Source organism: Perognathus longimembris, chromosome 16, assembly GCF_023159225.1.
Source record: "Perognathus longimembris pacificus isolate PPM17 chromosome 16, ASM2315922v1, whole genome shotgun sequence".
Lineage (NCBI taxonomy): Eukaryota > Metazoa > Chordata > Mammalia > Rodentia > Heteromyidae > Perognathus > Perognathus longimembris.
The window spans coordinates 48,807,842-48,835,333 of record NC_063176.1 but is presented as its reverse complement, the minus strand read 5'-3'; the positions used below and the strand labels follow the sequence as shown (position 1 = coordinate 48,835,333).

At 38.1% G+C, this 27,492-nt stretch overlaps 1 protein-coding gene across 4 annotated transcripts in view; it reads right to left on the bottom strand.

Moving 5' to 3' along the window:
* Window positions 1-27,492, bottom strand: part of Kcnip4 (potassium voltage-gated channel interacting protein 4) — an 857,080-nt gene that overhangs the window by 21,097 nt on the left and 808,491 nt on the right. For all 4 annotated transcript variants that reach the window (XR_007213578.1, XM_048364616.1, XM_048364618.1 and 1 more), the window contains one exon: window positions 1,946-2,015. Coding sequence is in view for 3 of the 4 variants with exons in the window: in XM_048364616.1 (XP_048220573.1) it covers window positions 1,946-2,015 (70 nt within the window). In the remaining variant the exon portion in view is untranslated. The remainder of the gene's footprint in view (window positions 1-1,945; window positions 2,016-27,492) is intronic.

The following is a 27,492-nucleotide window of genomic DNA, read 5'->3' as shown; positions in this document are numbered from 1 at the left end:
TCTGTGAACCAGAAATTTCTAAGAACTTGTTGATCATAATAACCCACAGGCACCTCAAAACTGAGGTCATTATTCCTACCACAAGGTCATCCATCATTCCTAGAATGTCCCCACTCCTCCTGGAACAAGTTTCTCCCTATTAGACGATCCTGTTATTCTTGAACTTATCACAAAAGCCACCATTTCAATCATGTGTCTCTATATAGCATGTATTTTAAAAATAATTTATTATATATTTCTATCATTTTTATAATATTATATGTTTATAATCTATCCCCATTTCTGTATAAAGGCTTCATTTTGTTTCCTCAAGTAACCTCCTAATTAAGGTTCTTGTTGACACTATTTGCTGTCCCAGATTAATCCTCCAAAAGCAAACAGTGAACTATAAACATGAATGTGATGATTAAACCACTTCCTTCAACCTATCAGTGTCTTTAGCACTAGCTAAAGACAAAGTCTCATCTCCTAAGGATGCTTTATCCCAAATATACTTCCCAATCATAGTACTTTCTTGCAAGTGCTCACCTTTACTTTTTATGTTTTATCACTTGCTTATCGTCCATACACCTAGAATGTCTCCACTGTCTACAAATGCTGGCAGAATCAACCTCAGCAGGGAAATGTTTCTTTAGAGCTATGCTGAAGATCAGAAGGACTACATACTTCAGAAGTAGACCTCTGGCATCTTAATTTCCATATTTACTAAAAGAGGAGGTCGCAAAATGAATTAGTGTTGACTGGTGAGAGAGGAGCTGCCCAGAGTTAAGCACATCGTATGTACTCTGAGAAAAGAATCAACTTCAGCTCTGATTCACCTTTTACATTTCCTCCTGATGGTATAATGATACCCACATTGCCCTCCCAGAATACAGTTTTCCAAACCTCATCGTTCTACCTATAGTTTATTTTGACATTTTTATCTTTGCTACACTACTTGGGGGTGGGGACCTTTTGTTGCTGTATTTTCTTTCATATTAGTAGTATCTCACATACAGCTGAGGCTAGGCCTCGTGACTAGTTTGAGATATCAGGTAGATGATTGGGGGGGAAATGTCAGAATCAATGGGAATAATCTCTTCACTCATCTCTAAAATGTATGAAACATCTTTGTGCTGTCTTTGTGTTTGCTTACTAATGAAAAATCTTATCTGAGTATTAATTTTCTTTCAGTTCAGGGGTCAGAGTAACAAAATTCTGGAAGGGAAAGGGGATGGCAAGAAATAAATTAGATGAGGCTTCAGGAAAATCAGGGTTATAACCAAGACCTACTGCTGAGTTGAAATGTGACCCTGAGCCAACTGTTTAACATCTCTAAGTTCCGGATTTCACATCTGTAAATTAAAGCTAATTAAATTTCCTCTAATTTTGAGAGTTGGAAACCAAAAAAGAATGGTGGTATAAGTTAAGGAGCCGTGTGTGTGTGTGTGTGTGTGTGTGTGTGTGTGTGTGTGTGTGCGCGCGCGTGCACTAGTACTGGGGCCTTGGCACTGTCCCTGAGTTTATTTTTACTCAAGGCTCTCATTCTACCTCTTTAAGCACTTCTCCAGTTTTGGCTTTTTGAAAAAAAATATAAGTAACTGGACATAGAGTCTCATTGATTTGCCTGCCCCATAGAACTTTAAACCACAATCCTCAGATCTTAGCCTCTTTAAAAGCACACAGACACCTGTAAAAGAATCAGTGAACATTTGAGCCATAGGACTAGGCACACAACATTATTTGCATGAAACTTAAAAGTAATCTCTTAGATATTTAGTAATTTGGAAGCTGCTCACTTTTATTATATGCTGAACATTCTTTTTACTTGAATGATATGTATTAATTATTCTACATAAAGCTTTTAAAAATGACAAATTATGACATAAAAGACTAACCCAGTCTTCAGATGGCAAGCATAATTCTAACTCCAAGATTATGTTAACATGTTCACATTTGTCCTTACCTCCCTGTGGAAAGAACTGGGAGTAAATCTCTTTGAAGGTTTCTTCATTAACAACTCCACTGGGACATTCCTAGAGAAAGTGGCAGAGAAGCAACATGAGCAAAATGTTCATAAAACTGATTTTTTGCACATTTTGAAGTAGAACTATCTGTTATGCAAACCTGTACAGAGAAAGTAAAGCAGTAATTCATTATTGCAAAGAAAATAAAAGTCAACTCATCTTTGTTTCATATCTCCTGGGATAAAACACACAGTTGAAATGCAAATATCTTTGTACATTGAGCATCAGAACAAGTCTGACATATTTGAATACACTCACCTACTTTGAGGAACACTCATCTACATGTTATCAGTGAGGTAAGAGGAAATTGTACAGTTTTTTATATGAACAAGATATTCCAAGATGCAATATTTTCTGGAGCTCTATAGTCTTGAGTACAGTAAGAAAATAATATATATCTTGGGAAAAGGGTTCTTTGTTTTAAGAAGCTTCCAGGAGAAACCGTTATTCCTGTTAAATTCTTTAGAAGGATAGAATGACAGAATCTTGTAACAAGTGATCTTAGGTTTTGAACTTTTAGAAGGAAGGCTTTGCAAAGAAGCATGGCTCCTTGAGTTTATTATATTATCATTTTGTCCACTGGTGGACTAAAGACCAAAAGATACTAGTCTTGGGAACCATGCTGATATTGGACTACTGACCTGCAGTGGCCATAAGGCAAAGCCAGAGCTACACAAATAGACTTCCCCCACATGGTTTTCTTAAAGGAAATGAAATATAAAATTTCAGAAAAGATTGTGAACCTCAGAGCAGAAACAAACTAAGAACTGGAATAAATAAGTGACTCCTAGATTGGCCTGAGGGAAAAGTCTTCAAGTCTCTACAGCTGTTAGGAATTCTCTGCTCAGAGACCCAAGTTGTAGAGTAGAAGGAACAAGGGAGGCGAAGACTCACAATTGAATCTCAGCTCCCCCTTGAGCTGCAGGTGGGTGCTCACTGTGCCTTGTGGGAAGGGGAGTAAGAATCTCTGACCTCTCATTCTGAGAAGCTTCTCATGAATAAGTCCATGGCCTGAGATCCTCTTGCTCCTGTTCTCACAGTGACACTACACAAGTAGAAGCATTAAGTATACAGAATCAAAAGGCAAGTCTGGTCAGGGAAAGGCTCGAAATCACCTTTGGTTACTCTAGATCACATCTGCATACTTGAGACTAGTAAACAGCACCATTGTACCTGCCTAGAACCCTTGTCTCAGTACCAAGGTGTATTTCCTCAGCTCAGAAAGAACAAAAGCCATAGATAAGGGCCACCATTTTGAGTCTTTTACCCTGATTTCCTGTGTGAAGAGCAGGGATTTTTTTCCCTATCTTTTAACCTTATTGTATTATACTAAAATAAATACTTGCTAACAATTGCATGTTCGATTCTCTTGTTTTTGAGACACTTTGAAATGCCATTCATATGTGGATCTTAAGTTCCTATGACTTTTGTGTGGAAACTGAGACGTTGAAGCAACATATTCATTATCCAGGGACTCTCATATTTAAACTCTGCATATAGGTGGGGCAGCAGGCATGATCCACCCTATCCCACTATTGTTTGAGAGGTGTTCTCACTTTTGCCTGAGTGAGTCTCAGACCTCCACAGCTCCACTCCCTAATTGCTAGGATTATAGGCTCTAGACACTCACTGTAATGAGTAAAAAAACAAAACTTCCTCTAAATTTCAAAATCATTGTTCCTTACACTAATACACCTTTTGAAAATTAATATCATTTTTTTTTTTTGGCCAGGCTTGGGGCTTGAACTCAGAGCCTGAGCACTGTCCCTGGCTTTGTTTTGCTCAAGGCTATCACTCTACCACTTGAGCCACAGCACCCCTTCTGGCTTTTTCTATATATGTGGTGCTGAGATATTGAACCCAGGGCTTCATGTAGACAGGGCGAGCACTCTACCCCTAAGCCATATCCCCAGCCATCATCTTTCTTTATCTCAATAAACAAGTTAGATTTTTACCTGTAATGTACTTCACAGGACAAATGATCAATTTCCTCATTTCTTAGTTTGAGTACTAGGACCTTTGTTATGTACACCATTGTAAACATTTGGATGTGAATTTACCTTTACAGATTCCTCACGTAGGATCATTAATGAATCAGCTTATATATTGCAAAGATGATCAAAATACTTAACTATTTCCTGTGGCATGACCCAAGCCTTATGGTAAATCTTTTATCAGTACTTCATCATTATGGTTATAGTTATTACTAATACAATGACTTGTACATAGATCTAACATGTGTATTCGCTGCAGTTGGAGTCTATGGCCTAACATTCCAGTTAGCTAGAGTAAGGTAGCTAGAATATCTCCATATTCACAGGAACAGATTAGAGGTCCTGAATTAGAGGTGGTTACCAGCAAGACAGTGGGTACCGCATGAGGTGTGTTTGATATATTCTAGGTCACTAAACGCTTCTGTATTGGGTGAGTTTTGTGGAAACAAGATGGCTTTGAAAACCCAAGAAGATTGGAGCAAGGACAAGAACTAAATGTAAATGAACAAGGAAGCAAACCGTACCAGAATGATGAATTTGTATGTGCTAACTAGTCTGGGCCTGAAGGGGGCCAAATATTTAGCTGAGTATTGTTTCAGATGTTTGTATGCAGATGTTGATGAATGAAATTTCCATTTAAATTGGTGGATTTTGAGTAAAACCAATCACTGTCTAATGTTGATGGGACTCCTTCTATGAGTTGGAGGCTTGAAAAGAACAAAAACTGATTTCTGAGCAAGAGGGAAATCTCCCTTAGACTGTTTTCAGACTCCATCTGAAACATTAGTTTATCTCCTGTTCATCAGGTGATTGCTTTGTGACTTTAACTGCAAATCTTTCCTGATTGTCTGCTTGTTGAAAATCCTTTTTAAAATTTGGACTGGCAGAACCTCCATACCTTGTGTGCCAGTTTCTTAATTTCAATCTCTCTCACATATGTATTTTACATAAGTATATCATGTGTACATATTGTGTATGTACACAGAATCTATGCACACATACATGCATACATGTACATTTATTGCATACAAGCACATAAAATCCTCTTTTCTATTGAGTTTTCTTTTCCTTTGGAAAATCCTGAATAATAGATAAATGAATTCACAACAGTTTCAACTTTCAAAAGAAAGTAAAGTAGTATATAAATAGCCAACCACTCCAAAGTTTTGATTAACTGAGAACTTGTCAACAATAGACTAATTATAACAGCAAATAAACACTTTGTAGTTGGACCCTCTCTCACATGGAAATTGTGATTTATGAGCTATTGAACTCAGAGCCATCTGTTTTAGATAGAATGGGGTGAGAAAATACTTGGTTATCTGCCATCAGGTGGGAAATTGGGAAAAGGTCTGAGCTGGAAAACAGCATCAGAGCTAAAGTAATGAGGGCAGAAGTTAGGAGCAGGGAAAGGACCTCCACATTCAATAACCCTGCCAGCTGCTGTTGGTTTTAAGAAACATTTGGTAGATGCATCTTTTCATATAAAAATAACAGGAACTGACTGTCTCCTGTGTTTTTGTGTTTCATCACACACCTGGACCAGATGATAACAGGGTTTGCTGCCAAATAAAATTTTTTCTAGTCAAGTTTCAAGACGGCAAGTCTCCCCAGGAAAATTTATCCGTGTTTATTTAATTCATTTTTTGTTTCTAGCGAACACGTATCTTTTGCTCCTTGCTACAAGAAACCATGTAGGAGCTGAAGCTGCAGCAACAACGTGAAGGTCCTACCTCACAGAAATGACATCCAGACAAGAGGCATTCATTTGATTTCTTGGTTTGAAAAGTGTTACTTACAGCCTAGCAAGGCCCACTCCACCATCTTTCTCCTCACACTCCTTGCTCCGTGTTACGGCTGGGTGCACAGTAAAAGCCTATGTCATAGGATCTGGTTCCTGGGTAGGTTAATCCACTGAACGCTGAGGTGCTGGTGGTCGCGATACTCAATGCACTGTTTGGCACATTGGTCTGAGCTGATCTTGTTTCCTTTGTTGCTTCTTGAGCTTCTCACTATGATATGATTAGAAGACCACATAGCAAGCAGGGCTTTCTTACACGAAACTAGTATAGAGCTTTCAGATAGGGAAGAGACATTTGGTTTAGAGATTTTATGGCTCTGTTGCTGATGGACCTCTTCTGTCATTTCAGGTGGTAGGAATCAAGATCAGTTGTAAACATGCTGAATATGAAAATAACATAATGAAACTAACTAAGCACTATTAAAGGGGGCTAAGACAGGGTAACACATGGAGTCAGTTCGATTGATGTACATTATATGCAGGTATGAAGATAGCATAAAGAATTCTCTGTGCAGCTAAGTGGCACTAGTACAAATAATAATACTAACAAAGTGTTGATATTTTTTTTTTTTTTTTTTTTTGGCCAGTCCTGGGCCTTGGACTCCGGGCCTGAGCACTGTCCCTGGCTTCTTCCCGCTCAAGGCTAGCACTCTGCCACTTGAGCCACAGCGCCGCTTCTGGCCGTTTTCTGTATATGTGGTGCTGGGGAATCGAACCTAGGGCCTCGTGTATCCGAGGCAGGCACTCTTGCCACTAGGCTATATCCCCAGCCCAAAGTGTTGATATTTTGTAACTATGTACTGATAAGGATGAGGATAGCGATAAAAAATGAATACAGGTGAACCCTTTATGTCCAGAAATTATGTCAAATCTTTCCCATGAGCTATTTCATCTAAAGGATAATATTTATTATAGAAGGCCAAACTGTGTTAAAGAGCAACTGTCTACACTCTCCTATTTAGAACATGGCAAAGCAGAACCTATGGGCCACATACTCAGAATGCTTGATGGCTTAGAGTGTCTTTGAGGATAATATAATTCTAAAGGTGAGGAGGTTCTAGAAATTGCATAGTAGTTACATAGTGCACTGCTGATCCTGACTTCACATCTGGGTTTCCTGAAGTGGAGGCTGATGTTTGTCACCTTGAACACTTAATACAGTACTGGCATTTTCGGCCAAGTAATACTCAGAGTTAAGTAGCTCTGTGCTTTTGCTTTTAAACTTGAAGTAGAAAACATTGGCTGAACTCATGATCTACCACCTGGGAGCTGTGTAACTTGAGGCAAGTTTCTTAATTCCCCTCAGCTCATTGTTCTTCTTTATAAAATGGTGCCTGCCATTGATCTCAGAGGGCTGTTATGAGAATTAGTAATAAAATACATAATATGTTATTACCTTAGCTCACTCCCTTGAACAACATAAACTGATCATTAAATATTAGCTCTTAGTGGAATAGTAATAATCTAGATTTTTGGTAAACACAACTCCATTGTATAGTTGATTACTTTTATACTCATGTAGGTATGCAAGTGTTAACCTGTGTTTCTCAAAGTGTTTGAACTCAGGATAGTGCAGGTCTGATAAAATGCTATGATTTTATTAAGCAGCTATGAGTTGTGCCTCTTACTCAAGCATTACAAATTGAATTTATTCTAATGTTATCAGAGTTTACTCTCAAATACAAGAGGTTACTGTAATTGTAAATGACAACCAAGATGAATAAAGACCACCATCCTGGAAATAAATGTCAGTAACAACTCAGGGTCTTTTTATTCACTAATTGAATGAAAGTTATTTCCTGAATGCATGCACAAGTGCAAATTTGTTAGAAGTACTGTCATCACGAAGTATTGGGAATGGTGCTTTCAAGAGAGATGTATGCATGCATAGGAAATTGCTAAGAAAATTATGTTGTGAGATGTATAATGAATTCTTACATTTTCACTTTGTAAGGAGACTTTTCATCATTTCCTAAGGTTGAAGGAACTGTGGTATGGAAATCAGATGTATAATAATATAGCATAATCATTATCCATTCCAATAATATTTCTCCAGTCTACTCTCTGAAATGTGTTCCTCTCCTAAATAATTTGTTCTAGTGGATGTTAGTTCCTCAGACTCAGACTGTTATTAAACATTTAGAGAGGACTCTTCATTACTGTGATGGAAGTGTAGTACAAACAGATCACAGGAAAATGTAAAAGCAAACTTGCTTATACAATAAATACTTCTTTGAGGATCCTTTGCAGTATATGGACTATCATGCTTTTTAAGATTTTAAATATTTTTATATCTTTTGTTAACTCTCAGTCCTACCCCTTGTGTGAAGGAGGAGAGGCATAAATGGTAGTGGCTTGAAGAATCTGGGGTTTTCAACCACCAGGTATGCCTAGAATCCATCCTTTGTTCTACAACTGTTCTTTTCATAATTTTACCGGACAAAGCTAGTAAAATGACACCCATCCCATAGGATTATGGGCATAAGAGCATGAGGAAAACTCAATGACTAGGGGGAAACCAGGATGCAAAAAAGAAGGATAGGGCTCTCCTGACTCAAAGAAGGGATGAGAGCCCCTAGAAAAAATGGGTGATAGTTGTGCTGGCATTTCTTGTAGGAAGTTACCTTCTTTCATTTTTTAATATTCTTTTGATGCTAATCATGGGGCTTGAACTCAGAGCCTAGGCACTGTCCCTGATATTTTTTTACTCAAGGCCAGCACTCTACCATCTGAGCCACAGCTTCACTTCTGGCTTTTGTTTCTTTGCTAGTTAATTGGAGATAAGAGACAAAGAATAAAAGGCAAATCAATGTAACAGCAAAGTTTACAAGATACTATGTTGGAAATTAACTGTACAACTGCGAGGGAGGGTCTGGGGAGGAGGGAAGGTGGGAGAAAAATGAGGGAGGAGGTAACAAGTTTGACAAGACACATACTCAGCACCTTAACATATATAACTGTAACCCCTGTGTACATCACCTTGACAATTAAATTAAATTTTTAAAAAAGCCTCATGGACTTATTTGCCTGGGCTGCCTTTAAACCACAATCCTCAGCTTTTAGCCTCTCGAGTAGCTGGGAATACAGCACCGAGCCACCATTACCCAGCTTCAACTTTGGACTTCTTAGTTCAAATTATATACGTTTCTCGCTTCATAAGCCAATTTTATTGATTGGTTTTTCGGTGACTTATGATCCAAAGCATCCTCACATAAGCTACAGTCCTCTCATCATTGTATTACAGTTCTCTACCTCATGTGGAAATGAAAATAAGTCTCCTTTTCGAGAATGAGTTTGGCAGAGGGTCTTCTGGACAAAAAATTATAGAATTATCAGGAGTTAGTGTTAAGCGCATTTATCTAGTTACATTATTTTGCCTAGGTCCCAAGTTTTGAAAACTGCACTGTAAAGTATACACAAAGAAGTTTTGGGGGAGTGTAAGGATTTTGGTGTGAATAAACCTAACTTTTAATGATTGTCTTCAGTCTGCCAGATGCAGTGCCAGGCAGCAGAATGGGAGGTAACATATTCTCAATAAACTCTCCTAACAGTAGAGAAAGCAGATGTCTTCTCGCAGCATAAGAAATGAACTGAAAGTGGTTTAAGGAAAAATTCAAGGTTAGATTTTTAAGCAGTGGGATTGTAAGTTTGAACCTGAGTTGCACTACCAAGTTTTTCCATTTTAGCTTTTATAAAATGAGTGGCAAAATGTAAACGGATGAAATTTTTTTTCTTATCACAACATCATTCAACTGTATAAATGCATCCAACAAATATGTACATATCAAGTACTTTACTGGGTACTGGGCCCATAATAGTGACCCAGACTCCAACTCTTTAAGAACTCAAGATCTATGGGGGAGGAGAGGCAGACTTTATTCAAATAACCACACACACAAGTCTCCTTCTGCAACACATCAAGACAAAATAGCATGACTAGCTAAACTCCTTTTTGTCAATGAATCTGAATGTGTCAGGGAAGGAAATGCATTTCAAATTCTCTGGATACTTTCTCTGGATTCTGAGGGGGATGTAAAACAAGTCAGGCCCCAAAGTATTTCATTATTCCTTTGTCCATAATTTCTTATTGTCCATTTGTTATCCACCATTTCTAAGGAAGGGGCCCTGAGTTCCTGACTGTAAGCCAAGTCTCTTGGCTGTAAGCCAAAGCATTGTTTGTCTTGCTAATTAAATTGAATCTCTTATAAAGAGTTCAGAGGTTTGTACTTTCCTTCTCTTGGTAAAGGATTGTCTCTGAAGCAAAGGACCCAGATGCTGCCCAACAGGACCACTGGGCTTGGAAGGTAATGTCTCCAGGATCCCAGCTGGAGCAGTAAAATCTCTTCATGATAGCCAATGTGGTTTAGGAGGTGACCCTGGGCCTGCTCAGTAATTGGCCACAGAACCCTTCAGAGGACTCTCAGGAGCACAGGTGAAACAGAGCAAGTTGGTCTGAATGTTTATTGCAATGTTGAGTCACAAGGGGGCAGCAGTGTCTGCTGCGCTTTTATGAAAACAATGTCTCCTGTTCTTCAGAGCTTGTTCTCTTCCCCAATCGTGTATGCCCACATAAGTTTCCTTCAAGAAAGCTATTTCCTTTTTTATGAAAGGTGACAGTAAGTTTTGCTCCCACATTAAGACATTAACTACTTCAGGGAAAGAAGCTGAGCTATATTATCTCCTCCTTTTAGATATTATACTGGGAGTAAGTCAGCCCAAATTCACACTTGCTGTTTTGACAGTTGGGCCAATTTTACTTTTAGTGAATAGAAATTTATTTAAGTGTAAGGAAGCAAAGAAGCTCAGCAAGATGACATAATGAGAATTCCAAAGCATGAGTGGGCCAACCTGACATAATTGTCTTTGGTCCCATGGGCTGTGGAATTAGGTTATTTGAATCTGTCACACTACTTTAAAGAGCATTACTTCAAACTTTTAAAGTGCTTATACTAATTTTGTGATTATTTATTATGACAATTATGTGTGTGTGTGTAGAAAATTTAATATACATTGGAGTTCAATGTCTATCAGACAAATTGCAGAAAACACAGGCTCCCACAGGTAATCAGTGAATACTATTGCTGGTGATTGACAGCAGGAAGTGTGGAAGAGCTAATCCAGGAAGGACTCTAGGGATGACTTGTCTAAGGAATTGCCATGGAAGCTGAGAACGGAAGGACAGCTAGAAGTCAGCAGAGAGAGACAGAGAGAGAGAGAGAGAGAGAGAGAGAGAGAGAGAGAGAGAGAGAGAGAGAGAGAGAGAGAGAGAGAGAGAGCTGAGAACAACGAGGCAGCAGAGTGCACGTAAATCCGTGATGAGATCCCTCACCGAAGCACATACCTGGAGTGTGACATTCCAACACAAGGTTCACTTGAGCCTGTTCATCATGCAAAGGCTAAGACTCTACTGTTCCTCAGGCAAGTCTGAGCCACGATTGGCTGTCAACATCTGTGCTTTCTGAACCTTTAGCTCCAATTGAATGTAGGGAGCAAATTTAAAAAAAATATTAAAAATTTCCTGAAAGTAATAGACTTGAACTTTCTACACCCGGAGCAGTAAATGGTGGTCACATGAATGAAGTGACATCTGATGCAGTCACTACTGATCTTTTGTTTCTCCATCTCTCCATCGAGCCTGGGTTGGGTTTTCCTTGCCTGTATTAGACTTTCTACTTCTTCTGAACTTAGCATTTCAGACTATGAATACCTTGTAATAATTAGTTCCTCATAAAAGAGAGTAACAGTTATTTACAGAGCGTTCACATCGTACAAGCTACGGTCAGTAATCGAGTGATATAAGGAATCTAGTATTTGGGAGAACATCTATAGGTTAAATGTGAATGCTACACTTTATATAAGGACCGTGAGCATCCTTAGATCTTTGTATATATGAAAGGTCCTAGATTCCCCTCCACCTCATCCCCCGGGCCCCTCCCCAGCTGATCTGGAAGGACTTTAACTCTTTTATAGGGCCATTGAGAGAATTAAGAATAATTTATATATTTACCAGCTTTGTACTGGTCAATTGGAAATGGAGTCCTTTTGATATTCTGCCTGAGCTGACTTTGAAGCTATATCTTTTAGGTCCTAGTATCCTGAGAAACTAGGATTACAGACATGAACCAAGGGCACCTGGCTAGAACTTAATTTCTAGCTCTGTCATCATATTTACTCATTGGATTATTACTTAGCATCTACTTAGCATGAGATTATCTGCTGTAAACAGAACAAAGAGAGGGCCAAATCAGACATTTTGTTATCCCTGATTGATCACTATGCTCTTGACACATTAAAGTTTATTTTTAGCTGAATAAGTGTTTCACCAAATCTAGGAATTCAAGACTATGACTCTGATCCCCTAAAATTGAATAAAAATAAAAAAGCTGTGTGTGTGTGTGTGTGTGTGTGTGTGTGTGTGTGTGTGTGCGCAGCTATACAGAATGACACCATGGCCTAAGTAACTCAGGATTATTAATTTGTAAGAGTTTTTCCTACATTTTTTCTTTTTTTGCCCTGCTTGAAAAAGTCATACTAACATCTCCATGGTTAAGTTAGGAGCTAAGCATCTTTCTAGAGGGCTAAAGGACTGAGAGGCAATTAGAGGTAAATGACTTTGCAGAAACGTTAAACTTGGAAATGGAAGTAGCCCATCTCTCATTCTTCTTTACCATTTTGAATATATGAAACAGTACATATTTAGTGTGCAAAGTTTTTACCTCTTAATATGATCCAGAAATTCCAGGTGCAGGGAAGAACCATCCAATCAACAAAACTCTACTGCTTTCCCTTTCCCTTTCCATCTGCATAATTCTTTTTTTTTCCCATCTCTAGGGCTCTTGAGTATTCAAGATATTTGTTTGTGAATATGGTGAAGATATTATTTCAGTCAGTAGGGGGTCCTCTTTTAAACTCATGTTACATCAATCTGTAACAACCTATATTCCCTCTGGAGAGACATAAAGCTGAAAGGCTTTATGTGCAATAGTAATGAAGAAAATGAAATATCTACTTTTTCCTAATGTTTCCCAGATATTTATTCTTTCTGGTTCATCAGTTCTTAAATTCAGTGCTTCCTAGGGAGAGATTAGTATTTGGACTGGGATCCTAGTATCTTTACCTCTGTTTCTTATTATCTTTCTAGAGAGATGAGAAATCTGGGATTTTTTGGTCCTTATATAACATCTCTGCACATTGCAAACACTTTTTTTTTGCTTTTCTAAATCTCAGCATAAGTACAAAGTTGAGAAAAAATTCTTCTAGTACTTATAACACTCAGCTAGAAATTGATGATTTTTAGAGTTTGAATGACTGTTTTATGCATTATTTCTAATTTCCACAACTGATATCTTTTTTTAAGAACAATATTCTTTTTTTTTTTTTTTGGCCAGTCCTGGGCCTTGGACTCAGGGCCTGAGCACTGTCCCTGGCTTCTTCCCGCTCAAGGCTAGCACTCTGCCACTTGAGCCACAGCGCCGCTTCTGGCCGTTTTCTGTATATGTGGTGCTGGGGAATCGAACCTAGGGCCTCGTGTATCCGAGGCAAGCACTCTTGCCACTAGGCCGTATCCCCAGCCCAAGAACAATATTCTTAATTCTGCAATTGGAAAGTTATTTACTGAAGATGACCATAAATGTGTTTTATTTTTTGCATTTTCCATTTTGTGCCACTGTCCATTTTAGCATCAACTGGACAAATGCAGCCTGTAAAATCAAAGTCAGTAGTGACCCAAATAGTATTGGACATTTACTTAATTAAAAAACACAGGATTGCAGGTATTAGCCCCTCTTGATTTGTAAGCATTATAGAGGAATGGTGAATGATTGGAAACATCATTACTTAAAAAGCAAAAAGAAGACTTTTTTTTGAGATGTGCCTCTAAATTCATACGTGGAAACCAAATACCCACTGTGAGCATACATCAGGAATGTTTGGGAGATGACTAGGTCATAAAGGTAGAACCCTCCACAAATGGATTAACTTCATTATGAAATAGCTCTAAAGAGCTCCATCTCCTCTTTTCTCATGGAAAAGTATGGCCCTCTGTCACCCAGGTAGTGGCCCTCATTAGACAGTGAATTTGCTATCGTATTGATCTTAGAATGCACAGTTTCTACAACTGTGAGATATTAAATTATGTTGTCTACAAGCTACCCATTTTATACTAGTCTCTGCCAGTGGGTATTGCGAGATGCCAGGGAAAAAGGAAAGAAATGACTGAGTTCAGATTTCAGAATATGGCATGCGTAAGTTTGAAGTATGCTAAGACATGTCAGTGAAGACGGAGCACCATTAGGAATGAACCTGAGACTGAGCTAGTTCTCAGTTTAGAGTTATTGGTTGATCTCTCTTCAGGCATAGGACAGAGATGTCCCAGAGAGTTATCAAAAAGGAAAAGCAAATTAGGGAGCTGAAAAACCACAGCCTAGGGGAATGTCACCTGGAAATGATGCGAATAGAATGAGTGGTCCATGAAGAATACCAGGAAGGGTTAGTCAGAGAGTAGGAAGAAATAGAGCAAGAGCGATACTAAGAAGCATCAGGCTGAGAAGTAAAAGGGACCAAGGATTAGCTATTCCAGGAGCTCATGAACACCATCCCAATCTCAGTCAACTTTAATTAGATTTAGAGGAATTACCAGGGTGAACCAGACAATGTGAGTTTGAACCCAGGTTCTACTAATTGAACTGGGTGTGTGATTTGGGCAAGTTTCATAAGTCCTCTGTGCCTCAATTGTCCAATCTGTAAATTAAGACTGCTGTACCCTCACCTCACAGAATTAGCACAGTAACATGGATACATATTTGTAAAACCTCAGACAAATATTTGGCACAGCATAAACTACATCCTGTGAATTGAAATCATACTAATGTTAATTTTCGTGGTTGGGAGGTGTTCAAATGAGAACAAGGAAAATCGAAGAATTCTTAGTAATAGCAACAGATTACATTTAGGCCAATAGCTTGATTGTAGTATTGGTATACATTTTACATGGTGTTAAGATTTGTTGAAACCGGTATGTTAGGGATCTCTCTTAACAATGTCAACTATGTCAACCTACACCTAGCACCACATAAAAGAGCACTTTAAAAATCCATATTATATCAACAGTGAGAAAAATGTGACCTAATTGAAAACAGTTTAAATGGCAAGCTAGAAGCAGGCTGAGTTCGAAATCAGGGATTATAGATTGAATTTAGACCATTGTTGTAGGAATTATGTAATAAGAATATCAGAATGCAATTTGTCAACAGTTAGAGGGAGTCTAACTCTAACTAAAGATTTTAAGGTAAAATTGCTGTTGGTAAGGATTGCGAATAAGAATATCTCCTGCATTTTGTTAAGAGTTGAAAAGATTTAATTAGCTTTCTAGGATTTAATGGGACAGGCAACAGAAAATGGGAAGGAAGGGACAGAGGAATGGAAATGAGAGAGAAGGGAAGGGGGAAGGTAAGAAGAGGGCCTCCCACTGATGCTGTTGTAGGAGTCTTAATCAACCTTTGCCTGGTATGTGAGATAACAGTTTCTTTTACCTATCAATTTAATTGATATTGTACTGGGTTTTAGTTTGTATAACCTTCAAACATACCTTAACTTTTTTTCAATCAACCCAAGATGGTATGATTTCATTGCTCTTTACATGATAAATACAAAGGAATAAAAACTTTATTTTGTTTCTCTTGGGCTTTGTGAGATAACCACAAGCTGAATAAGAGAGTTCCTATTTTTCTCAAATATTGTTTTGCTATCTCACCCTAGACACAAGATAAGATATATTAGCTTGCTTTATATAGTTTATCTTCACAAGCTAAAAGGTATGATTTTTACTGCACTATTTCAAAGACCATAGGAAGCTGAAATTGCAAAACGAACAAAACCCAATCAACTATTATTCAGCATATACATTTGAAGGTTCAAGAAAATTTAACTTCACATTCACTCTTATTCAATCAGCTCCCTCCACTGATTTTTCTATTACGCATATATAGTAATACAAGCACACAAGAAATTAAGATGATCAATGTGAGTTGGAGCTTAGTTTCAACCCAATAATTACATTATATAGTTAATATGTTTGAGAAGGAAAGTACTGGGTAGAGCAATGAACTGAGCTCTGATACTAATTAGCCACTCAAAAATGTTTTAATATGGGAAGCAGTGAGGATTATGTATGATTCTGTTGAACTGAAATCCAGGTATCTCTCAAGTTGTCATTGGGTCAGGCATTGAGAACACAGTGTGGGAAGTGGAGGTACTCCTTACTGCATGTTGGGGAGTATACTAAGCATCGTAATATATATGAAGTTCACTCTATGTGTTTGGCATTTGTTAAGATTCATATTTATCACCAGTAACTAAGAATAGTAGGCTTAACTCTGAATCAGGACCGATATTATTGTTTGAAACAACTTAGCATAGAATTTCTAATTCTTATACAGTTTGAGTTCAAGTAATTGACCATGCCCGACATGGGTTTGCTTAACCTGTGAATACTCATCATGTTCAAATCCTCATTTTAGCATGGGGAAACAGAATCAAGTGACGTGTAAGTAAACTGCTACAGATCATTAACTGGACAGAGCATAAGAGGGCTCACTTTTAGTCCAGTGTTTACTTGATAAAATAACACCATGAAAGACAGGAATGAATCATGAAACAATGCCAGGTTTAAATCTTCTTTCTAATTTAACTGTGTCAGAATGGAAGATAGCATTATTCAGGTTTATGGTTAATAAATTTCCTAAGTAGACAAATTTAGGATAATTCATCTGCAAGACTGACACTTTACACCCTTGAAATACCTTTAAATACTAAATATAAATTGTCTTTTCTTTTAGTCTTTCCTTCTGTCCCTCAAGTCTCCTTTTCCCATTAATATCATTAATTACTTTATGGCACCAACAACCGTATATTCTGCACAGTTACTGGATGAGAGGTTGAGAATAGTAGGCACAAAGGAGATAAAATGTGGAATTCACATTCCTTGTTCTCAGTGGGTCCAGTGGAGAGAACAGTGGTGGGAATGTATCCTTGAAAACCCTGCTGTGTGAGTATTACTCTCTGTCATGGAAGCAGCATTAGCCCCCAACTTAAGGGGTGCTACTTATGATGGGAGGCTAAAAAGACTGTGTAAAGAAAATGCCAGTGGATTTGTTAGGAAGATGCCAGACTTTGAGATAAACATTCATGCATCAGGAACCCAACCAAGAAAAGGCTGACGGCCTTTTCTACAGGCCCTTCCCTCCACAATTCTGGAACCTGGGGGTACCGATTGTTAGAAAGAGATTGAGTTTGGCAGAGAAGAGCATCGAGACGCCCTCCTATCATCTGTTTCTCATCTGAAAGTCAGGGCAAACTTCCCAAGAAAAGATTAAGATGGAGGAAGATGTCAAGGAAATAGAACAAGTAGAATGGACAAACCGGGAATCGATCCATGAAGTCAAAGAACAACACTTGGTTGGGGGGGGGGGGGGAACAAAACAAACAGCTTCCTCTGGATTGATGACTTTCCTCCGCTCCCTTCTTCCTTTTTCCCTTCCTTCTTTTTGTTGTCTTTCTCTTCTTTCTTCTCTCTCCCTTTCCCTCCTTCCTTATTTCTTTCCATCTCCCTCCTCAGCTATGCTCTACAACATGCTTCTTTCATGAGTGCCTCTGGTCTTAATGATGAGCCACTTGTTTCCCAGAGAATTATGGAGAATCCACTTCAGGGTGATGTTAGAGTGTCCCCAGATAAAGAAGTAGCATGAAACTACAATGAGCATGGATGTTGTGGGTATTAACTCAGCTCATTGTAAATTTATTTGACAGTATGCACAATTCTCAAGATTCCCTGGTCATAAGTTGACTTGAGACAATTTTTGAGAATACTTTGTGAATACATTTTCTATCTACATTCATTATGATTCTAGAAGTTTGATAAACATGCTGGTTTTTTAACAGAAGATCACAATAAAGGATGGAATGTGACTAACAGCTTTAAGTTTTCTTCATCATAAACTTACTTCATATTTCTATAATAAGCATAAATTAGTTTCCTAGTTGGAAGTAGAGGAAAACTATCATGTAAAATAATAAAAATTAGGCCATAAATAAAGTAATCTTATGAAGGTTACAAAAATAAAAGGTAAGTAAATGAAAAGGATCCATGTGAACTGTGAGCTTTTAAGGTCTGACCATGGACAATTCTGACTATAGGATCCGGTGAGTTAGTTGTTAGAACAGATACTATTCGGTGGAGAGGAAAGCCTCTTAGATTAGAAATCAGAGGGCCTAAGCCACTAGGTCTTTATTATTTTATCATATATCATGGCCTCATACAATCCCCTTACTATCATAGTATCTGTTTTTCAAACACCACCTTAATAAAATATTTCACATTGGCCAGACAAAGAATATAAATATTTTGTAAGCTTCTGTATTATGCAACAAAGTTGCTTTTTTTTTTTTTAAGGCAATCCTCCCTAGTTACAAATGCTGTTTAACGAGTCAACATGAGAGCCCTGTTCCAAGAATTACTTACTGTGCAGTTGGCAGAAGGGCCTTTGACAATGATGAGGCCTTTCATTTACCTGAATTGGAAATGGTCAGACTATGGTAGCTATCTTTCTGCACATTATACCCAGAAAAGCAGTTTTCACATTTCACGGCAATAATGGGATTACATGTATAAATTCACTTTCAAATGCTCCTATCTCCAGACTTATTTGCTACTAACACTGTAATTTTCAGGCAGTGTTAATCAGATGAATATAGTTTATTTGCGTACTTTGGAGATGCCGTCTGAGAATGCAGTGTAAGACTATTAAATGCTACATTTCTGATATTAAGAAAGATGGTTTTCTTCCTGCAATTTCATTTTCTTTTTAAAGCTTTTCTCCCGGTCTTCTAGCAATGTAATAGAAGTGATTGATGAGAAGCCTTTTTGGAATAAGGATATATAGGTGTGTATTTGTATGTAAAGGTATGTTTTTGTTTATCTAAGACTGTTTCATAGTGATTAATTTATTATCTGAATTATAGTTAATGATAATTCAAAAACCATTATTTATAATTGTAACCACACATGAGTAATTATTGAGTATTTAGATTAGTAATTTGATGAATATTATTGCTATCTAATTCTGATTTATTTTTTTAAAATATTCACTCTAAGTCCTAACTATTAGGGCAAAGGAACCCAAATTGATTTTTGAACTTAAAGTCTTGGGTCACAATGTTTTTGAAGGAATGTTGGCGTATTAAATAAAGCAGACAAGTAATCTTCTGGCCTATTTCTTAGCCTCTAACCTTGACAGGCCTTACTAGTTGCCCAAACAACTTAATGCCCAGAAGATTACATTCATAGAGACTTGAATAAAATGTAATTCATTCTCCCTAAATACTATCAGATAGACATAAGCAAGACAGTTCAATGTGGGAAAACTTAAAAAAAATACACAACAATTCAATATGTAGTTTGTGATACTTAGACTGAACTCTGGTTAAGGAGAGTACCAGTGAGGAGCTGGCTAAGAGAGGCCTTCTGCCTGACCCTTCATTTTCTTAATAATAGCATCTTTTATAGTTGATGCTATTTGAATATTAAATCAGACTCTGCTTACTATTCCCATTAACTATAATAAACATTTCTATGTTGTTGCTTTTAAGGTATTGAATTGAAGAAATAATTTCCCCAACAGTTTAGAGCCCCAAATAAAAACGGTTGCAAATATATATAACATACATAAAATAAGCCCCATGTGTGTGAAGCATATGTTAATAATACAGATTCCATCATGAGTCAGCTATCTGAACATGGAACTTTTCCAGCAAATAGTTGTTATAACAACATCTTTGCTCAAAGAAATAAATATTTTGTGCAAGAGTAAACATATCAAATAAAGCAGCAGGTCTGTATTTTCCATTTTTCTTAAGTCATGAGATGACCTCCCTTGCTCTAATACCCAGAGGGTATGAGGACAGGTCCTCTGGCCTAGCGGGCTGTGTGCTTTTTTAATAATATTTCTCCTTGCCAACCTTTACAATGAATATAAAAATTCAATTTCAGTCCTACAAGCTGGAAAGGGCTCAAGTGTCACCGCGGTTTTCTAAAAGGATATTTTCTGGTTTTATCTACATTTATATTTTATTCATTTAATGGAGGGAAGTAATGGGATTTTTCTCTCTGCTAGAGAAGCATTTTCAGAAGTATATAGATACAAGGTCACAAAACATATTTCAAAAACTGCAAAGTGAAAACAAAATGATCTATTGCTTTTGAACCCTAGGGTCTTCCAATGTAGTAATCAAACATACTTGTAATAATCAAATTGTGACTTTGTATACCCTACAGTCTGTTGTAAGAGTCTTCCGTGGTGTAGTGAGAGAATTCTAGAATGGCCTTCAATACTTCTCATTATTTAGTGTATATACTACCTTATGCATTTTCTGAGCATGAATTTGATAAACTTTATTTCCTCATAGTTGATGTCACATGGCACTTTTGACATTAAGGTGTACAAGTAGGACTGACTCAATAATAATTGCTAGTGAGGAAGAGAATAAACAATAAATGGTAAGTAAGAAAATAATTTCAATTATCATTGCAAGTCTAACAGTATTTGGTCAAGATGTTAAAGGATATGTGCCATATTCTAGAGCTGAGCACAGCTCCTGACGGTAAGACAACCAAGAAATAGGAAATAGAAATAGGAATAAGAAATAGGAATAGAATACAAGTGCAGACAAAGCCAGAAAATATCCTTTTAGAAAAATCCGGTGCTCCTCTTCCTTCTACTTCTCCTGCTCCTCTGCCTCCTCTTTCCTCTTCTTCCGCTTCCCATTTCTCATACTCCTTTCCTCCTCCTCCTTTTTTTCTCTTTCTATACTCCTCCTCTCTTCTTCCTCCTTTTCCTCCTGCTCCTCCTCCTCTTGCTTTTCCTCTTCTTCCTTCACCTCCTTTTTCTCCTCTTCCATCTTTTCCTTCTCATTTCTCCTCTCACCGACTCACATTTCTATCTCATAGTATGATTGAATCATAGACTGAATGTTCATAATGTGGACATCTATTTACCTACAGACACTCAGATCTGCCTTCTTGGTAACACCAATTTGGCCCCATTGTCATGAAGCCATAGCCAATGGGCTTTCAGGGCCAATTCTTCTTTGGTTTCTGATAAGCATGGTATTCCTCCTCCTCCCTTCTGCTCTTCAGTGATAGATAGAACAGAGGAGAAATTTGGGCTCAGTTCCAAATCCTCCTTTTCCCTTCTTTCAAGGTTTTAGTGAATTCTCCTTTTTTTATTCTGAAGATGATGTACAGAAGGGTGAGAGTTATTCAGTCAGGTAATGAGTACATTTCTTTTTGAACAGTGTCACACCTTCCTTTGTGACCCCCATCCCCGCAGTGCTGTATAGTTCATTTCCAACATGGTTTCTAGTGAGTATCACTGCTGACATAGCTTACCCTTTGTCCACCATATTTATGTTTTTTTCATCTTTATTATCATTATTCTAATCCAACATGATTATGATTGCTGGACCAGCAGTGGCTACACACCCTGGAACATAGATAGAGAAGCTTTTAAGCCCCTTTGTAAATCTACAAGATGGAAGCTTTGCTCGGGGCTCTGCTTCATGCTTTGGGGCACATTACGTTTTCCATCTATTCTTTTGATCTGTCATCACACACATGGCTTTGTTTTTAATGCCCCAGAAAAAGTAAGAAAAGGAATGATATACAAGGTGAAAACTGCACAAAAATTCAAAACAAAGCTTGAAATAAAAACTAAGATAAAAAATAAAACGTTTCTCTCTTTCACTCACTTCCGGCTTCTCTTTCTCTCATGCTGAGGTTGAAAACTAAAGCTTAACATATGCTAAACAAGTGCTCTTCCACTCAATCTCATTTCCAGTACACTTGCAGTGCATTTATTAATTATTTTTCTCATCTTCCAAAATGTATCAGAACCTCTTAAAGGTTTAATTTTCTCTTGATTATTATCCTCATGCTTTCAAATTATTTTTATCACTCCTTATTTAAATATGTATGTGAGAAGAGAAAAGTATAGGGTGATAGAAATGGCATATGGCTTAAGAACCTCATATATACATAATTAATTAGTCTTCTGTAAATTTGACATGAGTCCCAAGCAAGTAAGAGGCAGAACGGGGTTTTGAACACGAGATGAGGTTTTCAGGTATGCAATGCTTCTGTACATGTCTTTGTACAAGAGTATAATAAAGACAATACAAAAATTAAGGAGTTAACGGATACTGAACTAACAACAATCACTCAATATGACAAATGTTGCTATTGCAAAGAAATTAATTTTCCCCTCACCATATGAACATGGAACACATTTCATTCACAGCATGAATATGATAAAGAATTCCACTTCATATGGAATAAACATACCCCAGTGAGTTTATCTGTTTCTGCTATCACTGGGGGCTGTGGATTGAGATCATTCTTTTATGATATTTGAAACAGCTATGAAACCTGCATTTGCAGTTTTTTTTTTAACATTTGGACTTCAATGAGACCAAACATGTCATTTCCAGTTAAAGTTAGCCTTCTTTATTTTCTCATTAGTTCAGGTCAATGCAAACAGTTTTATTTGGCAACAACCCAAATTATGAGAAGGGTTTTCAGAAACCAAAGTCATCTGATAATCCTACAAGAAGGGTTGGCAAATGACAGTCTTTAAGTCAAATCCAGCGTACTATTTTTTAAGGGCAATGAGCTGTAAATTTCTCCTAAAATCTGAAATAAAAATGGAAATACAAGGGTTAGTTCACAGACATACACATGATCAACGAAGTTGAACATCATTTGCCATGGTGACCCTTCTGTAGAAAAAATTGGAGAACACATAAGAATACAATTCCAGAAAGCAGGAAAGAAAACATATTAATATATGTGAGAAAACATGGTCAGTTTCCATTGCCCAATATTTGTGCAATAAAGGCACAGATCATTGCCCAGGAGACACCCAATGGTTGTATGAAGACCAGATGACAGTTTCTCCCAGGACTGTCTGAGAGAGGATGCTATGGAAGGCGATGATGCTCTCAACAGCACGCCTTCAATGGATGTCCCTGGGCAATTTCATATGACAGTTCTATACGTAGACTGACAGCATCACGCCCTACTGCAGCTCAGCAAAAGCTGGATGCTTAGGGAGCCTTGGAATGTCGGTTAGGGTTGCTGTGCTGTGCAGCTGACTTTATGCAAAGCAAGAGAACAGAGTGAAAGTATGGAGAAACGGGATGCCCATTTTTCCTTTGTATTGGGGAAGCTGTTCATTCTGCAAGTCAATATCCTGCCACATACCTCAAGGCCAATGTCTCTATGTTTCTAGGCAAATTAAAATCCATTTTACACTTTTCCTGCAGAAGGACATGACATGTAAATGGAAGCATGGACAAGCAAAGTTCAGTAAGCAAGACTCAACTACATCGAAAGACTAAAACCACTTGACTCCAGCAATGCAATTGCTGTGTTAGATTTGTTATTGGAGAGTGTCTCTGCGTAGGGAAACTGAGGTCATAGCAGGGATGATAATCCACCAATGACAATGTCAGTATCATCAATGTTAGGTTTAAATTTCTAGTTGCTGTGTAGGTAAGGCAACTTCTCATAACGATCCATCTAATGATTCACTGATTCTTCTACTTAAAGGAAACAATGAATTGCATCTATTTAATCATACACACAGATATTTGGTTTTGGCTAGAAATTAGTAACTGTGTTTATGACTAAGCAGACTTTACAGAAGTGGTGTGAGGAAGTCAAGCGTCCCTCTTATGAAGTGTCCCAGGAGACCCACACTTGTCCTCCATGTTGGGAGGATGGAGATCTCTCCAGAATCCATTAAATGTCACATTAGCTCTGAGTCCTGTCACACAGGTCCATGTCCACAGTTAGTAAAGACTAAATTAGCTAAGAGGTGAACACCACAAAACCATTCACCCCCCGTTCCCCCACTGCCTGAAAAACAAGATCTATTTTGCTTAGAGTTTTTAATTTAGCTACCCATTGCTTATCTATTATACACATTCACCGACTTGTTTTCTCTCATCCTTAGCAAAACTGATGAACTCCTCCGAGTCAAGGCTTGATGTTCTTTGCATTTCTTGCACCCAAATTACTCAGGAAATGATGACATCTGTGAACCCATATCTTTACTCGACACACTTTGAGCAAAACCAACTCTGGTGTCTGGTTGAATTATTAGATCTGGTGGCAGTAATCCCAGGTATTCATTTAATTATCTGACCTCTCTAGTGTCAGCAATCACCCATTCTCCCTACCAGGGACTCGTGAGCATCTCAGTTGAACCAAAGATAGGAGACCTTTGAAGATGCAAAATGAAAGAAGTGGACGCCATGAATATGAGGCTGGGATCTTCAGCCTGAGCGGTGGGTGGGGCAGAGTTGGAGTTAGGGATGAGATAGGAAGCACATGTGGAACTTTAGGAGAATATGTTTATTTTGCCTCTAAAAAAATCTCTTCACACTGTTAAAGTCCATAACTTATGAACAAAGTGCAAAGTTGAGCCGGAGAAGAACTTTCTTTCCTTGTAAATCATAAATCATTCTCAATCCCTCTCCCTTTCTCCCTCCCTCTACTGCTGTCTCAATCTCTCCCTTCTTCCTTCCCTCCTCCCTTCCTTCCTGTACTCCTTCCCTCTCCACTCCTGATATACCTGGAAAGTTTCTATCTACCTTCACTGCTCATCAACAACCTGAGCCTCCATCATCAGAATCAACAGTGCACAGTCTCCTTCCTTTCCTGCTGTCAGCTGCATTCGGATGACAACCACATTCTCCTACTATTTCCAGTGGAATTTGTTTTGATCATACATCTAAAGTCATGAAGCCTTAACCACACCTGACTAGCTCTAGGGCGGTGGGCAGGCATCTGAGGCTCACCTCCACAGCTGTTTACCCGGTTCTTGATTCCCTCTTCCACAGCAAGCAGGAGCTCAGCTCTCCCTCTGAAATGAGACATCATGTCGTTCCAGCCTGCCTAACTACTGACAGGTGTGCTGTTTCTGAAAGGTTTCTCGGATGCAAAAGTCAGACAGACCCAATTTCTCCAGCACCATTCCTCTGGACCCAAACCTCTGTGAACTTGTGATGACTTTCTCAACGAAGTTTAAGACTTAATCACAGCAACGTGGCTAGGGCTGATCTGCCTCTTCTAGCTCCCGGCACAATTACTTTATCCCTTCAAACAATTTCCCTCATCATTTTCACTAGAATGCATTTTTCATTGAAAAAGCAATCCGTTGTTCAAGTGACAGTCATCGTGGGAAGAGAATCAGATGCTGGTATCCATCTTTTTGTTCTTTATTTTATTGCACCCTCTAGCATCTGCGTATGGATGATTTGATTTGTATTCTCACATGGAGTCTTTTCACTGTGAGCTCAGGTCAGAGATAATGTCTAAGGCAATGTGCTTTGGTGGGATTATTTTTCTGAATCAAAGGAAATGAGTAGGGGGGGCAGTGGAAGAGTGAGGATGGGGGCAGAGGGTGGGAAAGCAAGCACTTTAACTTGAGAGTAACAAGAGCTCAAGGAAGTTGTGTGAATTTAGGTACTAAAATGTCAGGATTTATTATTGCAGGCTCACAATAGTTAATTGACCCTGGACAAGTAAACTCAAGTCTATCATTTTTCTGTACCTCCCCAATTCACAAGCACGGGTCTCTGCAGTCCATTTCCTCACTGCTGACGTCTTCTTTATGGAAAGAGGGAGGCAACGAGAACATCCGGGTAAGGTGCCTAATATGATAGTAGCCAATATAGTTTGCATTCTGTGAGAGCTGGATTTTTAAATCAGAGACTTGGTAGTTCTTCCACTATTTGGGCAAAGAACACCTCTAGAACAAGGATAAGATATTATTTCTCAGTAATAGACTCTAAGATGCCGAAGAAAGAATGATGGCATGACTCCAGGAAAATAAATTTTCATTTCTGTTTTTCCATTTTAAGTCCTCACATCTAATTAAGTTCAGTTTTACTTTATCTAGCCAGTGTTTCCCCAGATCTTTCTCTTTCTTTCTTTTCTCTGCCTTTCTCACTACTCCTTGCTCATAGCTAGCTTAAATTACTCAAATTTGTATTGTCTAAAAGTTAAGCTTTAAATAAATATGGTTCTGTTTATTGTTATTGCTACTATCAATTTATCAACACCATCATTATTATGGGTCATTCTTCCTATGCCTGCTTACCTTTCCATTTAAATTTATTTACGATTTATCCTGAAAAATCCTAAGAAAATTTTTATATGACTCATGATTATTTCTTTTTTTTCCAAATTTTTATTATCAAACTGATGTACAGAGAGGTTACAGTTTCATACATTAGGCATTGGTTACATTACTTGTACTGTTTGTTACCTCATCCCTCATACCCCCTCCCCCCACCCCCTTTCCCTTTCCCCTCATGAGGTATTCCATTCACTTCTTTATATCTTCAAGACCATAAGAAAAGTATTATATGGTCCCTAAAGAAAAATTATGAAATTCATTTGAATTCATTTGTAGATTTGCTAGTGCAGCTGAATCCTTGACTAATTTACAAATAAACAGTGCCCTCATTATTGACAGCAGTGGTACCTATTATTTTGAAGTAGCACTGAGGGAAGGAACCGTCTTTGCCTTCAAATCTGTAATGTTGCAGACTATAACTCAGATATCACAGGACATCTAACCGAAATCTAGGAGGTAAGTTAAGAAGCCCTGGTAACAAAATCAGTAGGCTGTACAATGATGTCCAGAATTCTAGGTCCCACTTGATCATTTGATACACACTAAGCCCTTCGGGATTTGTCTAAACTAGTGCTCAGCCCTTTAAACCTGTCTCTTACATAGGTTCAAGTCCATCTGCAGGTGCTGACGTCTTGAAAACTGAGTTCTTTTCTGTATGATATCGACCAATGAATATATGAAGTGTTGGACATTGCCCAATATAAGATATTTATCATAAAATATGAAAGATAAGAATCAATAACTAACATTTACATGGCAAGGTTTACAGAGCTGTATAAAAAGCACAACAAAGACTTTATGTTAGTAATCATTTTGCATCTTTGGCTGGTGAGATGCATGGGGCTTTGAAAGGTCAAATAGCGTGCCTGAGTTTTCCAGGTCATGCTTTCGAAATCATATTGCTCCAACACATCCAGAGAGCTCCACTCAGCAAACACTCTCCAAGCCACTCTCAGAAAAGCTGGAGTAAAAGGTAGAGCTTTCTCAAGAGGTTATACAATTGAAATGTCACCCGCTCTTTCCCAGGGAAGGTGGAGAGGATGCTTTAGGGAGGGACTGGCTGTTCTTCAGAGCTGTGGCTAGCAAAAGAATGACGGGCACCAGGGATACATCCCAGCAATACAATCTCTGAAGGAGCTGACTGGAGGCCAAAGCAATGATAGCTCTAATCTCCATGGAACATTAAATCAAATCTCCTTGTCCCAGGCAGGTGACGGGCTACAAAGCATATCTCAACATCATTATGATTTACTTGTGTACTAGCTGGAAAACACTTCCACAAGACAGAATATTCTGAGACAAAGGGATGAAGACCTTTTTAGCAGTACCCTCATCCTGAGGATTTCTTACTCAGTAGTTTCATGTCCAGGGTGAGGTGGAGTATACCACTTTTTAAAAAATAGCTGAGGTATTTGCTATTTGAAAATTTTAAAGTA